The sequence below is a fragment of the Coenobita brevimanus genome, chromosome 66 (assembly GCF_032717465.1).
Source record: "Coenobita brevimanus isolate Jiangsu-jjx chromosome 66, ASM3271746v2, whole genome shotgun sequence".
In the NCBI taxonomy this organism is placed as follows: Eukaryota; Metazoa; Arthropoda; class Malacostraca; order Decapoda; family Coenobitidae; genus Coenobita; species Coenobita brevimanus.
In genome coordinates this window covers 38,044-53,898 of record NC_137019.1, presented here as the reverse complement: position 1 = coordinate 53,898, position 15,855 = coordinate 38,044, and the positions used below count along the sequence as shown (strand labels likewise).

The following is a 15,855-nucleotide window of genomic DNA, read 5'->3' as shown; positions in this document are numbered from 1 at the left end:
TAATCAAAACCCATCGTTAAACTGGAGTTTGGCCATCGTTAGGCAGGGTATGGTGGTATTTTTACCTCCATCGCTAAGCTGGGGTATCGCATCTCAGGGTATACCTGTATAGAAATTTAGTCCAGCAGCTCCTCAATTCCAATAAATGCAAATTCCAGTATACTGAAGTCCGTTTAATTGAGGTTTAAATGCACTTTCATTCTCTATGTTTAACAGTTTCCTTAAAGTCTTCTCTTCATCTGCTCACTTTTTCTCCCTTCTCCACTATCAATGTACCATTTTTATCTTTCACTCCCCTTCTAACTTCTTTATCACCCTGTCTAACTCTCCTCCTGCTGTTGGTTAATCCCAGTCTGTCTGGCCAAGGAGACCCCAACCACATGTAAGCTCCCACCACCCCCAGACATCACCATTTGTTCACCAAACCTCACCCCCACAACATCCTGGAGAGTGGTCAAAACCCTTGGATCTGACCACCTCCCAATCACCATCACTACCAAAACCAGAATCATCCCAGCTGGCCACAGACACACACACTGATTATAAAAGAGCCAACTGGGAGGCCTTCACAACTGAAACAGAACAACACTTGAAACATTGAACGGTATATCCATCACAAACATCAACACCGCTGTGCACACTTTCAATACAATTATTCAAAATGCAGACACAAGACACATCCCTAGAGGCAACAGAAAAAGACAGAACCCCAACTTCACACCTGAAATTCAAGGCCTTATCAGTCAACAGGACACACTACGACACTCCCCAACACCCTATACACAAGACACCATAAAACATACACAAGAACTCAACACAAATAAACAACAAAATATCAGAAAAGCAAACACTAAATGGGTATAATTATCTCCATACACTTAATCACAAAACAAAAACCAGCAAACTCTACAAAACACTAAACAGCATCACACTCTCCAACAGCAACACTACACAATCACACACTGCCATCAAAATAACAGAGACCATACCTTCAAACAAACAAACGACAAGCAAACACTCTCATCAATCACTTTTCACATGTCAGCCACCTAAACCCCTACCGCGATGACCGATGTGTCATCCGACGCAAGAGACAGTTCCCCATAGACCCAGACTTCGCACCTTTCACTTACAACCAGAAGCACATCATTAGCAACCTTAAGCACTCACCTGCCTGTGGACCAGACAACATAAGCAACATACACCTTAACCCCTTGTTTACCACGGCCGCACCACAATGTAAACATTGCGATCCCCAGCCGTACCGCATCTCTCCCCACCCCTCAAGCCTTGTGAGGGATGGCCTTACTTTTATCCCTGCACGAATACTATTTATTGTATGTTAAATATTTGAGCATTTCCAGTTATATAAACCCTACAAAATAAATTTCATCAAAAAAGGTAGGCAACACAATGTACGCTCAACCCTCGGCTATTATGCCCAATTGGTCCCGCTATGGCTGCGCTATAGCCGAAACTGTGATAGCCGAGTTGAATAACTTATGGTAATAATTCTAAGTGGTGCCATGACCTCAATATTTACCCCTAAGATACCCTTTTTGTACCACATATTAACATATAAGAGTCTAAAAATGAGCATGCAAATTAGAAACATACCAAGGTTAATAAAAAACAGAGCTTAATATCCCTTTTTATTTACCTTTTTGGGGATGTTGAGCAGCTTGGTTGGGTCAGAGGGGTTCCGAGGCTGTGTTGGAAATGTTCAGCTGAACATAATCCAGGCTCATCTTTGCAGGCAGGACAATACTGTACTTCCTTGTCCACTTGGTTTATCCCTCAGCACTGCAAACTCTGCACCTGCGTTGTGGTCATTTTTTTTCTGTACTTGGGGTAGGCGGCAGGCCATAAGTTAATGATGCCTCTGCCTGTGGCATTCTTGGTTGTGGTGCGTGCTTCATTTTTTCTTCTTCCTAGGCCTTTTCTCTTCTTCTTTAGCCATAAGTAATACAACATAACCTATGCTGTATTCCTGCAGTATTTCATGAACCAGCATTTTAATGAAGTTTCTCACATACTTTCTGGACACTGATGCAGGTTATGGTGGATAACCCTAGCACTGAGCACCTTTTCTCGATTTCATATGTACTCCTACTTTCTTGAACCAGGCCACAGATTTTCTTGTTGGATCATACGGCTCAAGTAGTTGATCCACCATGTCTACTGCTCCCATCTGTTCATTGTAGCACTGTACTGGCAGGGGTTACTTTACCATTTCCATAGCTCCACCTCTGAGATGACGCATCTTTTCCTCAAAACCAGCTTCATATTTCATGGTTATAACATGAACCACCCTAAGGTCAGAGTATTTTATCATAAGAATATTGTCCTTTCTTGCAAACACCGTCTGTTTCTGGTCAAGTCGTTGGCTTGTGACATTTTGAGGCACTCCTCTGTTGGCACAAATGATTCCTGTTGTCAATGTGTTTTTCTCAAGCAAATATTCAGCCAACTTGAGAGGGGAATACCAATTATCAAGCACGACATGCCTCCCTTCATTCAGTATTGACAATATCAGGTAAACTGGGACACGGTCAGACTTGCTGAGCTGAGCAAGGTCACCCTCTGCCCCCATTTCATCAAACATGGCTGGAGTACACAGGCACAGCCAGAAATTCCATGTGCAGCCTCAAGCACATGAGGCACTTGGGCACAAAGCAAACAACTTCAAACCAAATCTCTTCCTCTTGGCTTTTTTGTATTGCCTGAAATGGATCTGTCCTTTGAACAGTATGAGAGCCTCGTCCACATCAAAATTTTCACCTGCATCATAGTAATGTACATCATACATTTCTCATGCAACAGTTCAAAAAAATCTCCGAATTCTAAACACAGGAACTCATGGCACAGTATCATCAGGCTGTGAGAAGCGAAGAAATCATAATATTTGCATGTATCTGTTACGACTCATTATGGCTCCTGTGAAGACAGGTGGTCCTTGGCACAAGACATTTTGAGACCAGTAATCAGCTACCCTAGGTAGGTGGGTGAGGCCCATGAATAACTGCAAAGCTACAAACACATACAGATCTTCCTCTGTCACATCTACCCATTTTCTGCCCATAAATCTTCGTGGATTACCTGTAGGATTATCAGGAAAAAAAACGAAGCACGAGTGTTGATCTACAGACGCACTGATGCAACATCATCATCATCACCAGAAAAAAGTTTGAAGCAATCAAGAGCAGCTACTGGATGATTTTCAAGGTGTGCAATAATTTCAGAATGCACATCAGTAAATTTCTGAATCACTTGAGGAAGATCATCTGGTCTTTTATCTGCAAATGGGTCAGATAAGTGAAATGTGTGGCTGTGGGGGCAGGAGATGGGGGGGCAGAGATACCACTACGCTGGTCATCACCACAGCTGCTGGCAGACAACGTATCATCACTTATTTCTTCCTTATCAGGATCATAATCTGAGTCATACTCATCCTGAGAATCTTCTAATAACTCTTAACTATCTGTGTCAAGCTTGTGTTCTTCGTCACTATTATCTGGTGGGGAAGACGCCATTGTTTCCTGGGGCGATAAAGTAGCGCACACAATTGAGCAGGACAAGGAAATGCTGGGGTCAGGCTTTGAAATCTTTCTTGGGAAACTGGAGGTAAGAATAATATGATTGGCCCTATTGTGAACGTGAGAAATCATTGCAGCGTATTATTGGCTGGAAATTGTGACGCGGTATGACGTTCCATGACGTTTTATGACATCACAGTGGCAGCATAATACATGAGTAGCGGTTTGTTTACGTTTCTCGAGACTGTTACCAGCACGCGGGGTTCAATAAACATCGGCCCCGCACTCTGGCCTTCCCTGAACACATCCATTGACTTGCGTGGTATGGGAAACCATGGGCATATTTTGCAGTACTGCACGGTTAAAATTTTGTGTGGTGCTCAAGTACCACAACACATTACCGCGATGATCAAGGGGTTAAACACCTTGGACCACAAGGGATACAAGCACTCACCAACATATCAACTACACCTACTCACACAAAATAATATCCAACTGGCAGCATGGTACTATCATCACTATCCCCAAACCCAACAAAGACCCCAAGTTACCTTCCTCACACTGCCCCATCACATTCCTCTGCACCCCCTCCAAAGTCACTGAACGACTGGTATTACAACTAGTTACACCTTACACCCTCTAGCCCCATCACAACATGGTTTTAAGCCACTACACTCCACTAACACAATTCTTACAGACCTTACACAAAGAGTTTTTGATGGCATCAATTCAGCTAGGCCACCAGACAGAACATTCCTAGTCACACTAGACATTAGCAAGGCTTTTGATGCCATCGGCTCAATTGGTAGAGAGGTGGCCTGTGGTCCTACCAGGCCCAGGTTCAAATTCCCGCTGGGGCGGGGAACAATTTAAGGATTTGAATTTCATGTACAGCAGACTTTGCCGATCTACCAGAAGACCCACCGACATGTCGTAAAAATACCTCCGCCAATACCAATACACCAGTCCTGTATGAGATAGCCCTAGCATGTATTCAATATGGACGGTGGGTGTTAATGCCTAAGTGGTGACATGTAGAGGTGTATGATATGTAGGAGAAAACCCTTCAAGAAACTGCCCAAACTCCTCCAAAAAACCTCAATCTCTGCCCAGATGACCTGGTCGATAGACAATTGCAATTCTAATGGTATTCTGATGGAAATTTATTCATCTATCTATCTATCTATTGCCAGACGCCACAATCCCGTAAGGGATGGCCATTTGACTTTGAGTTAGTTGTTTTATGGGGAGGGGCACTAACCCTCTACCAACCCACTTGACACGTAGGGAGCATGTATGGTTTGGTTATATGGTTACCACCCAGCGTTGTAAATGGTTTCTTGGCTTACAGGAAACCATTTGGCTTGTCACTCAGTGTAATTTATTCATACTTCCATAAATTCAAATGAAAATGGGGTCAGGTGTGAGTCAATGAGAGAAACGTTTGCCAGTGCTGCTGAATAGATGAGTGCTACGCCTCCTCCTGGATAGTCAGCAGCAGGCCTGGGAATACTAATAATAGAATGTGTCTTAGGCAAAGCATTACAAATAATGTCGATATCAGACTCATACAACCAGGTTTCAGTCAAGCACAAAATGTCAAGCTCGTGCTGATTTAGAGTTTCATTAATATAGTCTATCTTATTACAGATAGAACGAATATTTAAAAGACCCATCCTTAACTGGCTCAAGAGGGACGTAGTCAGTTTTCTGAATGGTCAAAATTGGTGTTTTCAATCAATCTATTCCTATGGGAAATCATAATTGGACAGTCTCTACTTGATGCAAAATGGGCAACCGACTGTGAATTTGAATTAGTATCTTGATGTCTTAAAGAAGAGCAGCTGATGCATTTGGGAGAATTTCTGTTACAACAATCCTTAGATTTATGGGTTCCAGCACAAAAGACGCATTTAGGTTCATCATTTTTCCTAGAACATCTCTCAAATGTATGACCAAAGCCTTGACAGTGATGACACTGTGTAACCCATAATCTATCGAAAGCGCGGCATCTTGTAAGATCCACATAGATGTAATTGCCCTGTCCTACAATAGAGGATCTCACCTCTGGCGACATCTTCAAGACAGCAGTTTTGGTGTCATTCCTTGTTCTTGTGAAGAGAAGGTTGAGGGTACAACCTTGATCAACGAGCATCTTAACTCTCTCAGTGTCAGTCATGCGATTCGCGTTTCATGTGGATTGTTCTAAAGATGTTCAGTCATTCAAATCGCGTTCCTAAGCACAAAAAAATTTGCCAAAAATTAAGTTTCTGGCGGATTTGCGTCAAATTTTGTCGCATCGTAGCAAATGCAGCGCTTTCCAATGGTAAGGCAATGGCAACACTGAGCTGCCTCACGGGGCCCAGCACATAGTGATAAACCTCAGTCTCTTCCAAGCAGCCAGGCGGTGAGGTGGCGTCGAGTGTACTGTCCCTTTAAACTCCTACTAGTTCTCCCCCTCCTGCCTGAGCCGAAGCCCCTATGGACTCAGTGTGATAAAGCAATATTTGTATGTGATATTGTCTATGGAACATAGATATATGTCACGAAAAGGAATTTTGTCCGTTATCAATCATTAGGCTTAGAGGCAATATGCGTGTTCATTGTTGCGGGGTTTCGCCTCTCGCCCTCCCCAAGGCCCTATGGCGTGATTATAAATACATATATAATGAAGAAAATGCCTAAACTGTATTCTGTGTGAAAGATATTGTGGCTGGCTCGGTGAAATTATGGAACCATAGTGTGGAATGGGGCAGGCATCACGTACAATTTTTATTGTCGGGAAGGAAGAATTAGAGGTGTTTAGGGATGGAATTATTGTGATTCTGATAGTGAAAGTGCATATGGAATTGTGTGAAATATACGTCAAACATGCTGCGGGTGTTCGTGAAGGAGTGTGGTGTGTGCCAATACAATAGAGTCGCAGCGAGTGTTCACAGAGAAATATTTCATGCATTGACTGACTTAGCTAAAACAAAGCGCAAGTGTCAGAGACAAGAAATACGCCACAGGCACATATACATACGTATGTCGTGCAGCGAATGTTCGTGGAGAAATCTATTGTGTGCATCGCATGTGGTTTAGGCAAATGTATCGCAAGGAGAGAAGAAAATACGCCACAGCCACAGACACACACCCACACACGCACCTGCACCCACACCCACCCACACACACACACACTCACCCACACACGCACACGCTCACACACTACATAACTCCTCATCTTCAAGTTACTGCCAGCATCTCAACACCTCTGGAGGAAGTAAGTTATCCGTATTTTGTTGATCTGTATATTGACCTATTTCTATAGTTCAATATTTTTTACACAAATAAGTAATGTTTTTTTACATACACATATATGAGATGGAAGAAAATTCAGTTTCAGTATCAGGACCTAGCAAAAAGACTAGTGGTCATGTCGAGTTTCTGACAGCACTATAAAAAACCTTATGATATTTTACGTGTATACTTTGAGTAAAAAAAGAAAATAATAAAACGTAACGAGCGAAAATATGTAGCCATGGGTGAGGCAGGGAAAGAATGTTTTTAATCTCGCGTGCGGGTGAGGAAGAGTATTCAACATCTGTCGTCCAATTACTCCAAAACTATTGGACGTATCAATTTCCCGTAAGAACCATGATAAAGAGCAGTATATTCTACGTATGTTCATTTGCAGAATATGAGCCTCTGGGAGCATTTTCTGTTGGAAAAGTTGGGGGAACAGACTGTTTCGATAAAGTCGAAAGCGCTCGGAGGAGTACAGTAGTTGCTGAACATAAAATCACGAAAGGAGAGTGACAGTCGGAAGAGAAGGAGAAGGTAAAAACAAACAAAACACAGACACACACACAAAACCATAAAATGTCATTTAGCTATTAGTTTATTTTTAACATTTTACTAGCCTATGGGGACTGCTCATACCACAGGGTTAAATCTACACACAATTACAAAACTGAAACCTAAATATGGCCGGTACAGACTATGGCTCACCTATTGCGGCATGGAAGTGTGAAAGGGCATCATGTAGTTGACCCCGTGCCAGCATCTGTACACCCATCTCAAGATGTCTGTCTATTTCAGCCATACTAGTACACTCACACTCTGCAAGAAAAAACAGGAACAATGTGGGCTGCTTCTAAAATATGGCATTGTACACTGCATATTAAGCTATGGCAGCAGGTTATCTGTATTGTCTGTGCCTGAAAAGTAAATACAGGATGGTAGTAATACTGGAACAGAAAGACCTGCTAAACCTCAGAAGAAAGTCTGTCAATGTTCTGGTGAAAGAAATAGAGTGAGAATGACCGAGGAAGTGAAGCATTAGGACGAAACAGACTGAAAGACTTTATTCATCATACCTTGAGTGTTCTTTATCCTTGAGGGTTCCATCAACTGTACAGGCATCCCTCACTTAACGACATAGCTGTGTTGCCAAAAATCATATCATTAATGAAATTATGGTAGACCCCTCACTGTATCGAATTAATTGGAGGGAAGTTTGGTTCAACAGAGCCAAAAGTTCATTAAATCTGAGGGTCACCCCCTAGGTGGGAATTCAAAAAAGATTAAAAATAAATGACTATAAAATCATATTCTAGTGGCTGCTGCACTGTAAATGAAAACTATACCCATTTTACACTAACTTGGCCCAAAATTTCACCTTTCTGCTGCAAATCTCACATCCTTGTCACAGCAATTCTTCATGACTAGTACAGTATTACTGTAATCTATTATTACAACTCGGCAATCATGACGAGGACATGGCAATTTCAGGCCAGGTTGGAGCAAAATGGACAGGAAACATGTATTGCACACTGTACTTGTACAATTGGCTGTACACTACTTACACAGCCACTCCTCTTGTGAACTTTTCACTCATTATCACTCTCAGTAAAGATGACTTCTTCACAACAGAAAACACTTGAGAAAGTTGAGACATGAGACGAGAATGCGACAGCCAGAACACAATGAAAGACAAGGCTAGACTGCAGCCAGTCACATGTCATACAGTATGTTGGTTGTGTCCACAGGCTCTGGTCCCACCCAAACCTACCGGAAGTAGCTCCCAAATAGCCCAACATGTTCTATATTCCCATCAGCAGATCTCGAACCTAGCACAACTGGGTGGGAGAAACAGCCATCTTGGCAACTGTATTGTGAGTCACCCCATGCATTGCCAGTGGCTTGGAAGAGATGCATGATGCGCCCCATTATCAACCCTAGTTTAACACAGCCGAAAAAAAAGTTCAATGGGCTCAGCATTATTCCAACATCCGTTATATCAGAGTTCAATAGCGAGGGTTTACGGTGTCTTGTAGTGAATATGTTATAACATTGATTCAGTGGGAATACATTGCTGAGGGTCCTACAGGAGGTCCTATGAGAGGGGAGTGAAAGATAAATAAGGTAGATTGCTAGCCCGACATCCTAATCCTGCAAAGGGTGGCCGCAGACAAAACACCTCCAAAGTCGCTCTGTCACCCACCATTTGACCACCCTCCTCCCAACTCACTCCCCCCTCCCTCATATACCTCTCAACTCCCTCCCTCCACCTCACCTACATACACCCTCTTAGTCAGTCTTTCATTCTCAATTCTCTCCAAATGTCCAAGCCACCTCAGTGTATTTCTCCTAATTTTCTCAACCACATCCACATCCACCCCACAAAGTTCCTTCACTTCTTCATTCGTCAACCTGTCCCTCCATGTCACTCTACATGCTCCTCTCAAGTAACTCACTTCCACTGCTCTCATTCTTGACTTGTTCCCCTCTTGCAAGGTCCATGCCTCGCTTCCATACGTCAGGGTAGGGATAACAATACTATCATGCAGTGACTTCTTAACTTCCATACTCACCTCCCTATTTCTCATCACTGCTTTCAGTGAACCAACAACCTTCCTTCCCTGGTGTACTCTTTCACGTACTTCATCCCCAAAACTTCCATCCTTACTCATCACACTACCCAAGTACTTGAATGCACTCACACTCTCCATATCTTCACCATCCAATCTCACTGTACATTCTGTGACTTCATTTCTCTCAAACACCATAACTTTACTCTTGTTTACATTAACTTTCAGATTCCTCTTCCTACACACTGTCCAAAATTCATTCACCAAACCTTGCAACTCCCATTCATCTTCACTCAACAATACTATATCATCAGCAAACAGCAACAATGCAATCTTCCAAATCTCACCCTCATTCATTTGGGCCACCCCCACATCCACTGCCCTACCTTGCATCTCCTTTACAACCCCATCCATGTATATATTAAACAGCCATGGAGACATCACACAACCCTGTTTCAGTCCCACATTGAGATCAGAGATCTCACTCAGCTCACCATCCACTCGCACAGTAGCCCTAGCTCCCTTGTACATACTCTTCACAGCACTCAGCAATTTCCCCTCCACTCCATATATTCTCAGTACCTTCCACATACCTTGTCTATCTATTCTGTCATAAGCTTTCTCCAAGTCCATGAAGGCAGCATACACTTTCTTTCCCTTCTCTAGATATTTCTCCACTAAATATCTTAGAACAAATATCTGATCTACACACCCTTGTTCTTCTCCAATTAGCTCCTCTGTTATATGCCTAACCCTATCAATGAGTATTCTACCATATATTTTTCCAGTCACACTAAGATTGGTTTGGGTTGAGTAAGGGGAAGATCCAGTGCAAATTCACCGTTTCCGATTAAGGGTAGGTTAGGTTAGGTTGCGCTGGGTTAGGTTAGGTTGGTTTGGGTTGGGTTGGGTTGGGTTAGGTTAGGTTGGTTTGGGTTGGGTTGGGTTAGGTTAGGTTAGATTAGGTTGGGCTAGGTTAGGTTAGGTTGGGTTAGGTTAGCATAATGCAAAATAGTGTGTTTTAAATTGTTTTTGATCTTGATTTGGGCAGATAAACCCATTTTTGGAATTCTTACTCAGATTTCCAAAAGGGGGATTCTCCCCCAAAAATGAAGGTCAGAATTAATTAAAATGCACTATTTTGCATTGGAACACACACACACACACACACACACACAAAACAAAAGTAGGTTAGTTGGTTACTTTAGTTAAAGAAAAAAATAAATGGTTTATCCAAGTCACCTGCGACTATTCAAGACTGCAGAAATTACCTGTGTTGGTTGAACAGTTCATGGTGATGTCTCAAAGTGAAACTTCACCACGCTCTGAACCTCATTAGTTGAAAATAAAAAAAAAAATGCCCATCAAAGAGGAGCAATAACGATAATACAGCAAATAATACAAACTCCGAAACAAAACTATTACTACAAAATAAGATAAACACGCAGCCCTCAATAACTTCACTTACCTAAAAAGTTTATGTCAAGTGTAATTAGAAATATCCATATTGAGTATGTAGTTCTGTACCAAGCACTATATAGAGTCATATTTCTAAACAACTCCTTCTTCCGCAGTCAGACGTCCACACCAGTATAAGCGAAAGACAATAACAAACAGACGGATGTATAAGAGCTTGAAGTTCACATATAGAGGCTTAAATATCACTAGGGCTCTCCCCTACAACGCTGGCATTAGGGTCGTGGATCCTAAACGTCGTTGTTATTTTGTTCAATTGAGAGTCAAGGTTGCGAGGTCGTGGTTTGCAGGGATTGGTGGCTCTTATGGCGGGAAACTTAAACAAATGTGAGCTGTTGCTATTCTTTAAACTGTATATGATTACAGTGAATTTGTGTAACCAGTTAATTCATCAAATCCCTTGTCAATTCGTCAATTCGTGAAATAATTAGGATGGATTAATTTAGGCTAGGTTAATTTAGGCTGCGATTAGGTCAGGCTGGGATAATCTAGGCTAAGCTTATGTCAAGTTAAGGTTAATTGGGTTTGGTTAGGTTAGGCTAACTTAGATGTAAGCTTAATATTACTAGCCTAACCTACCTAACCTACGTTAGCCAAATCTGAGCTTAACCTAGATTGTCCCAGCCCAACGTAACCGCACCCTAAATTAACCTAGCCTAAATTAAACCATGACCGATATATGCATTAACAATTCCTCCTACACACACACACACACACACACACACACACACACACACACACACACACTACACCACTCACTGGCAATGCTCTTGGCTGCCATCTGGTAGATTAGGGTTTGCACCTCGCTCAGCCTGCGAAGTTTTACTTACGAAGCGGGTGGTTACTGTCCCCCTTGAGCAAGGGAATGGGTGTGTGCATGTGTGAAGGGCACAGCCTTGCCCTTAGGTTGGACTATATGAGCTCTCAGCTCTCTGCCGGGAGGGTAAAAAACTGATGATCACGACCATCATGTGATCCTGACCTACCTGGTGAATTAAAATCACATACACACCAGTGGATATACTGGTGTCATCATTGAGAAAGAAGGTGGTGTTCAGCTTGGCTGGTATCATGTTTCTGGCACAGGTGATGAGCACACTCTCGAAGCTATGTGCGTTGTCCTTTGGGTGTTTGGTTTCTTGAAGACAGAGGAAATCAGTGCTGAATGCTAGTACAAACCGTTGTAGTTTGATGTACCTGTGTTTTATTCCATTGGTGTTCCATGTCAGTATCTTGAGTGGGACGTTACTGGTCATTGTCATCCTCTGTCTGCTGAGTTCCAGGTGCTGCATAAGTTAGGTCCCCGAGCTTGTCCATTGCTTCAGCTGGTTTGGTGAGCATTATGGCATAATATGCCATTCTGAGTCTGGTTGCTGTGACGACTTCTTTACCATACAGTACTTCACACATCCCTGAATAAGTCTGTTAGCCTAAAACACTACAACACATTACCTGTTGACAAAGATGTTGTGTATCCTAGGTGTAGTTACGATGATGGTGGTGATGGGCGCCTTCAAGTGGTAACACAGATATTATCACACAGCTCTGCTGCCTGGTTATACAAGCATCCTACAGCTACTTCTCTATCCCCTGAAAGTAGGATAGTGGACCGCAAGAGAAGGGTAACTGTTGGGGTGAGGACCAGGAGGGAGATAGAATGAGCGAGGCTAGTTTCATATTTATTCTAAGAGGTCCAGGCATGAGTGCATCGTATCCCAGCGCGGCCTGAGTCCGACTGCCCGCCACGCCCTAGGGTACAGCCAAGGCCTAAAGAATATTTTTAGGCCTTGGGGTACACCTACATACTAAGTAGCGTCATAGGGGGTCCCGGTAAAACAGAAAACTAGGCCGCTGGTCGCCATTTTCACTCCGCCTAGTCCACTCACTCACTGCATTGTAATGTCTTTTTCCGCCCAGTTGCCTGAATGTTGTTGATAAAAGTAGACGTGATGCCGTGCAGCTGTGTCTATGGATGGAGTAATAGGTCAGAGAAAGGGTTTATGCATACAGATTTCCTGCAAATCCAGAAAGAAGGAAAATTTGGATAAACAAAGTCCGTCATCATGAATGTGAGCATGACTTATCAATGACAGAGTGATAGCTTGTACAACTTTACAGGTTCGCCAGCTATCTTGGAGCGGGTGTCGGGGTTCGCCAGCGATCTTGGCGCGGGTGTCGGGGTTCGCCAGCGATCTTGCTGCGGGTGTCGGGGTTCGCCAGCGATCTTGCTGCGGGTGTCGGGGTTCGCCAGCGATCTTGGCGCGGGTGGTGGGGTTCGCCAGCGGTCTTGGCGCGGGTGGTGGGGTTCGCCAGCGGGCTTGGCGCGGGTGGTGGGGTTCGCCAGCGGGCTTGGCGCGGGTGGTGGGGTTCGCCAGCGGGCTTGGCGCGGGTGGTGGGGTTCGCCAGCGGTCTTGGCGCGGGTGGTGGGGTTCGCCAGCGGTCTTGGCGCGGGTGGTGGGGTTCGCCAGCGGGCTTGGCGCGGGTGGTGGGGTTCGCCAGCGGTCTTGGCGCGGGTGGTGGGGTTCGCCAGCGGGCTTGGCGCGGGTGGTGGGGTTCGCCAGCGGGCTTGGCGCGGGTGGTGGGGTTCGCCAGCGGGCTTGGCGCGGGTGGTGGGGTTCGCCAGCGGTCTTGGCGCGGGTGGTGGGGTTCGGCAGCGGTCTTGGCGCGGGTGGTGGGGTTCGGCAGCGGTCTTGGCGCGGGTGGTGGGGTTCGCCAGCGGTCTTGCGCGGGTGGTGGGGTTCGCCAGCGGTCTTGGCGCGGGTGGTGGGGTTCGCCAGCGGTCTTGGCGCGGGTGGTGGGGTTCGCCAGCGGTCTTGGCGCGGGTGGTGGGGTTCGCCAGCGGTCTTGGCGCGGGTGGTGGGGTTCGGCAGCGGTCTTGGCGCGGGTGGTGGGGTTCGGCAGCGGTCTTGGCGCGGGTGGTGGGGTTCGCCAGCGGTCTTGGCGCGGGTGGTGGGGTTCGGCAGCGGTCTTGGCGCGGGTGGTGGGGTTCGGCAGCGGTCTTGGCGCGGGTGGTGGGGTTCGCCAGCGGTCTTGGCGCGGGTGGTGGGGTTCGCCAGCGGTCTTGGCGCGGGTGGTGGGGTTCGCCAGCGGTCTTGGCGCGGGTGGTGGGGTTCGCCAGCGGTCTTGGCGCGGGTGGTGGGGTTCGCCAGCGGTCTTGGCGCGGGTGGTGGGGTTCGCCAGCGGTCTTGGCGCGGGTGGTGGGGTTCGCCAGCGGTCTTGGCGCGGGTGGTGGGGTTCGCCAGCGGTCTTGGCGCGGGTGGTGGGGTTCGCCAGCGGTCTTGGCGAGGGTGGTGGGGTTCGCCAGCGGTCTTGGCGCGGGTGGTGGGGTTCGCCAGCGGTCTTGGCGCGGGTGGGGGGGTTCGCCAGCGGTCTTGGCGCGGGTGGTGGGGTTCGCCAGCGGTCTTGGCGCGGGTGGTGGGGTTCGCCAGCGGTCTTGGCGCGGGTGGTGGGGTTCGGCAGCGGTCTTGGCGCGGGTGGTGGGGTTCGCCAGCGGTCTTGGCGCGGGTGGTGGGGTTCGCCAGCGGTCTTGGCGCGGGTGGTGGGGTTCGCCAGCGGTCTTGGCGCGGGTGGTGGGGTTCGCCAGCGGTCTTGGCGCGGGTGGTGGGGTTCGCCAGCGGTCTTGGCGCGGGTGGTGGGGTTCGCCAGCGGTCTTGGCGCGGGTGGTGGGGTTCGCCAGCGGTCTTGGCGCGGGTGGTGGGGTTCGCCAGCGGTCTTGGCGCGGGTGGTGGGGTTCGCCAGCGGTCTTGGCGCGGGTGGTGGGGTTCGCCAGCGGTCTTGGCGCGGGTGGTGGGGTTCGACAGCGGTCTTGGCGCGGGGGGTGGGGTTCGCCAGCGGTCTTGTCGGGGGTGGGGTGGTTGGGCAGGGATCTTGGCGGGGGTGTTGGGGTTCGCCAGCGGTCTTGGCGCGGGTGGTGGGGTTCGCCAGCGGTCTTGGCGCGGGTGGTGGGGTTCGCCAGCGGTCTTGGCGCGGGTGGTGGGGTTCGCCAGCGGTCTTGGCGCGGGTGGTGGGGTTCGCCAGCGGTCTTGGCGCGGGTGGTGGGGTTCGCCAGCGGTCTTGGCGCGGGTGGTGGGGTTCGCCAGCGGTCTTGGCGCGGGTGGTGGGGTTCGCCAGCGGTCTTGGCGCGGGGGGTGGGGTTCGCCAGCGGTCTTGGCGCGGGTGGTGGGGTTCGCCAGGGGTCTTGGCGCGGGTGGTGGGGTTCGCCTGCGGTCTTGGCGCGGGTGGTGGGGTTCGCCAGCGGTCTTGGCGCGGGGGGTGGGGTTCGCCTGCGTTTTTGGCGGGGGTGGTGGGGTTCGCATGGGTTTTTGGCGCGGGTGGTGGGGTTCGCCAGCGGTCTTGGCGCGGGTGGTGGGGTTCGCCAGCGGTCTTGGCGCGGGTGGTGGGGTTCGCCAGCGGTCTTGGCGCGGGTGGTGGGGTTCGCCAGCGGTCTTGGCGCGGGTGGTGGGGTTCGCCAGCGGTCTTGGCGCGGGTGGTGGGGTTCGCCAGCGGTCTTGGCGCGGGTGGTGGGGTTCGCCAGCGGTCTTGGCGCGGGTGGTGGGGTTCGCCAGCGGTCTTGGCGCGGGTGGTGGGGTTCGCCAGCGGTCTTGGCGCGGGTGGTGGGGTTCGCCAGCGGTCTTGGCGCGGGTGGTGGGGTTCGCCAGCGGTCTTGGCGCGGGTGGTGGGGTTCGCCAGCGGTCTTGGCGCGGGTGGTGGGGTTCGCCAGCGGTCTTGGCGCGGGTGGTGGGGTTCGCCAGCGGTCTTGGCGCGGGTGGTGGGGTTCGCCAGCGGTCTTGGCGCGGGTGGTGGGGTTAGCCAGCGGTCTTGGCGCGGGTGGTGGGGTTCGCCAGCGGTCTTGGCGCGGGTGGTGGGGTTCGCCAGCGGTCTTGGCGCGGGTGGTGGGGTTCGCCAGCGGTCTTGGCCCGGGTGGTGGGGTTCGCCAGCGGTCTTGGCGCGGGTGGTGGGGTTCGCCAGCGGTCTTGGCGCGGGTGGTGGGGTTCGCCAGCGGTCTTGGCGCG

At 48.4% G+C, this 15,855-nt stretch overlaps 1 protein-coding gene across 2 annotated transcripts in view; it reads right to left on the bottom strand.

Moving 5' to 3' along the window:
• Window positions 1–10,954, bottom strand: part of P58IPK (dnaJ homolog subfamily C member P58IPK) — a 390,081-nt gene extending 379,127 nt beyond the window's left edge. For both annotated transcript variants that reach the window (XR_013898340.1, XM_080276771.1), the window contains exons 1-2: window positions 10,857–10,954; window positions 7,527–7,637 (exon numbers count right to left, since the gene is read on the bottom strand). Coding sequence is in view for 1 of the 2 variants with exons in the window: in XM_080276771.1 (XP_080132897.1) it covers window positions 7,527–7,637; window positions 10,857–10,935 (190 nt within the window). In the remaining variant the exon portion in view is untranslated. The remainder of the gene's footprint in view (window positions 1–7,526; window positions 7,638–10,856) is intronic.
• Between the last annotated feature and the right edge of the window lie 4,901 nt (window positions 10,955–15,855).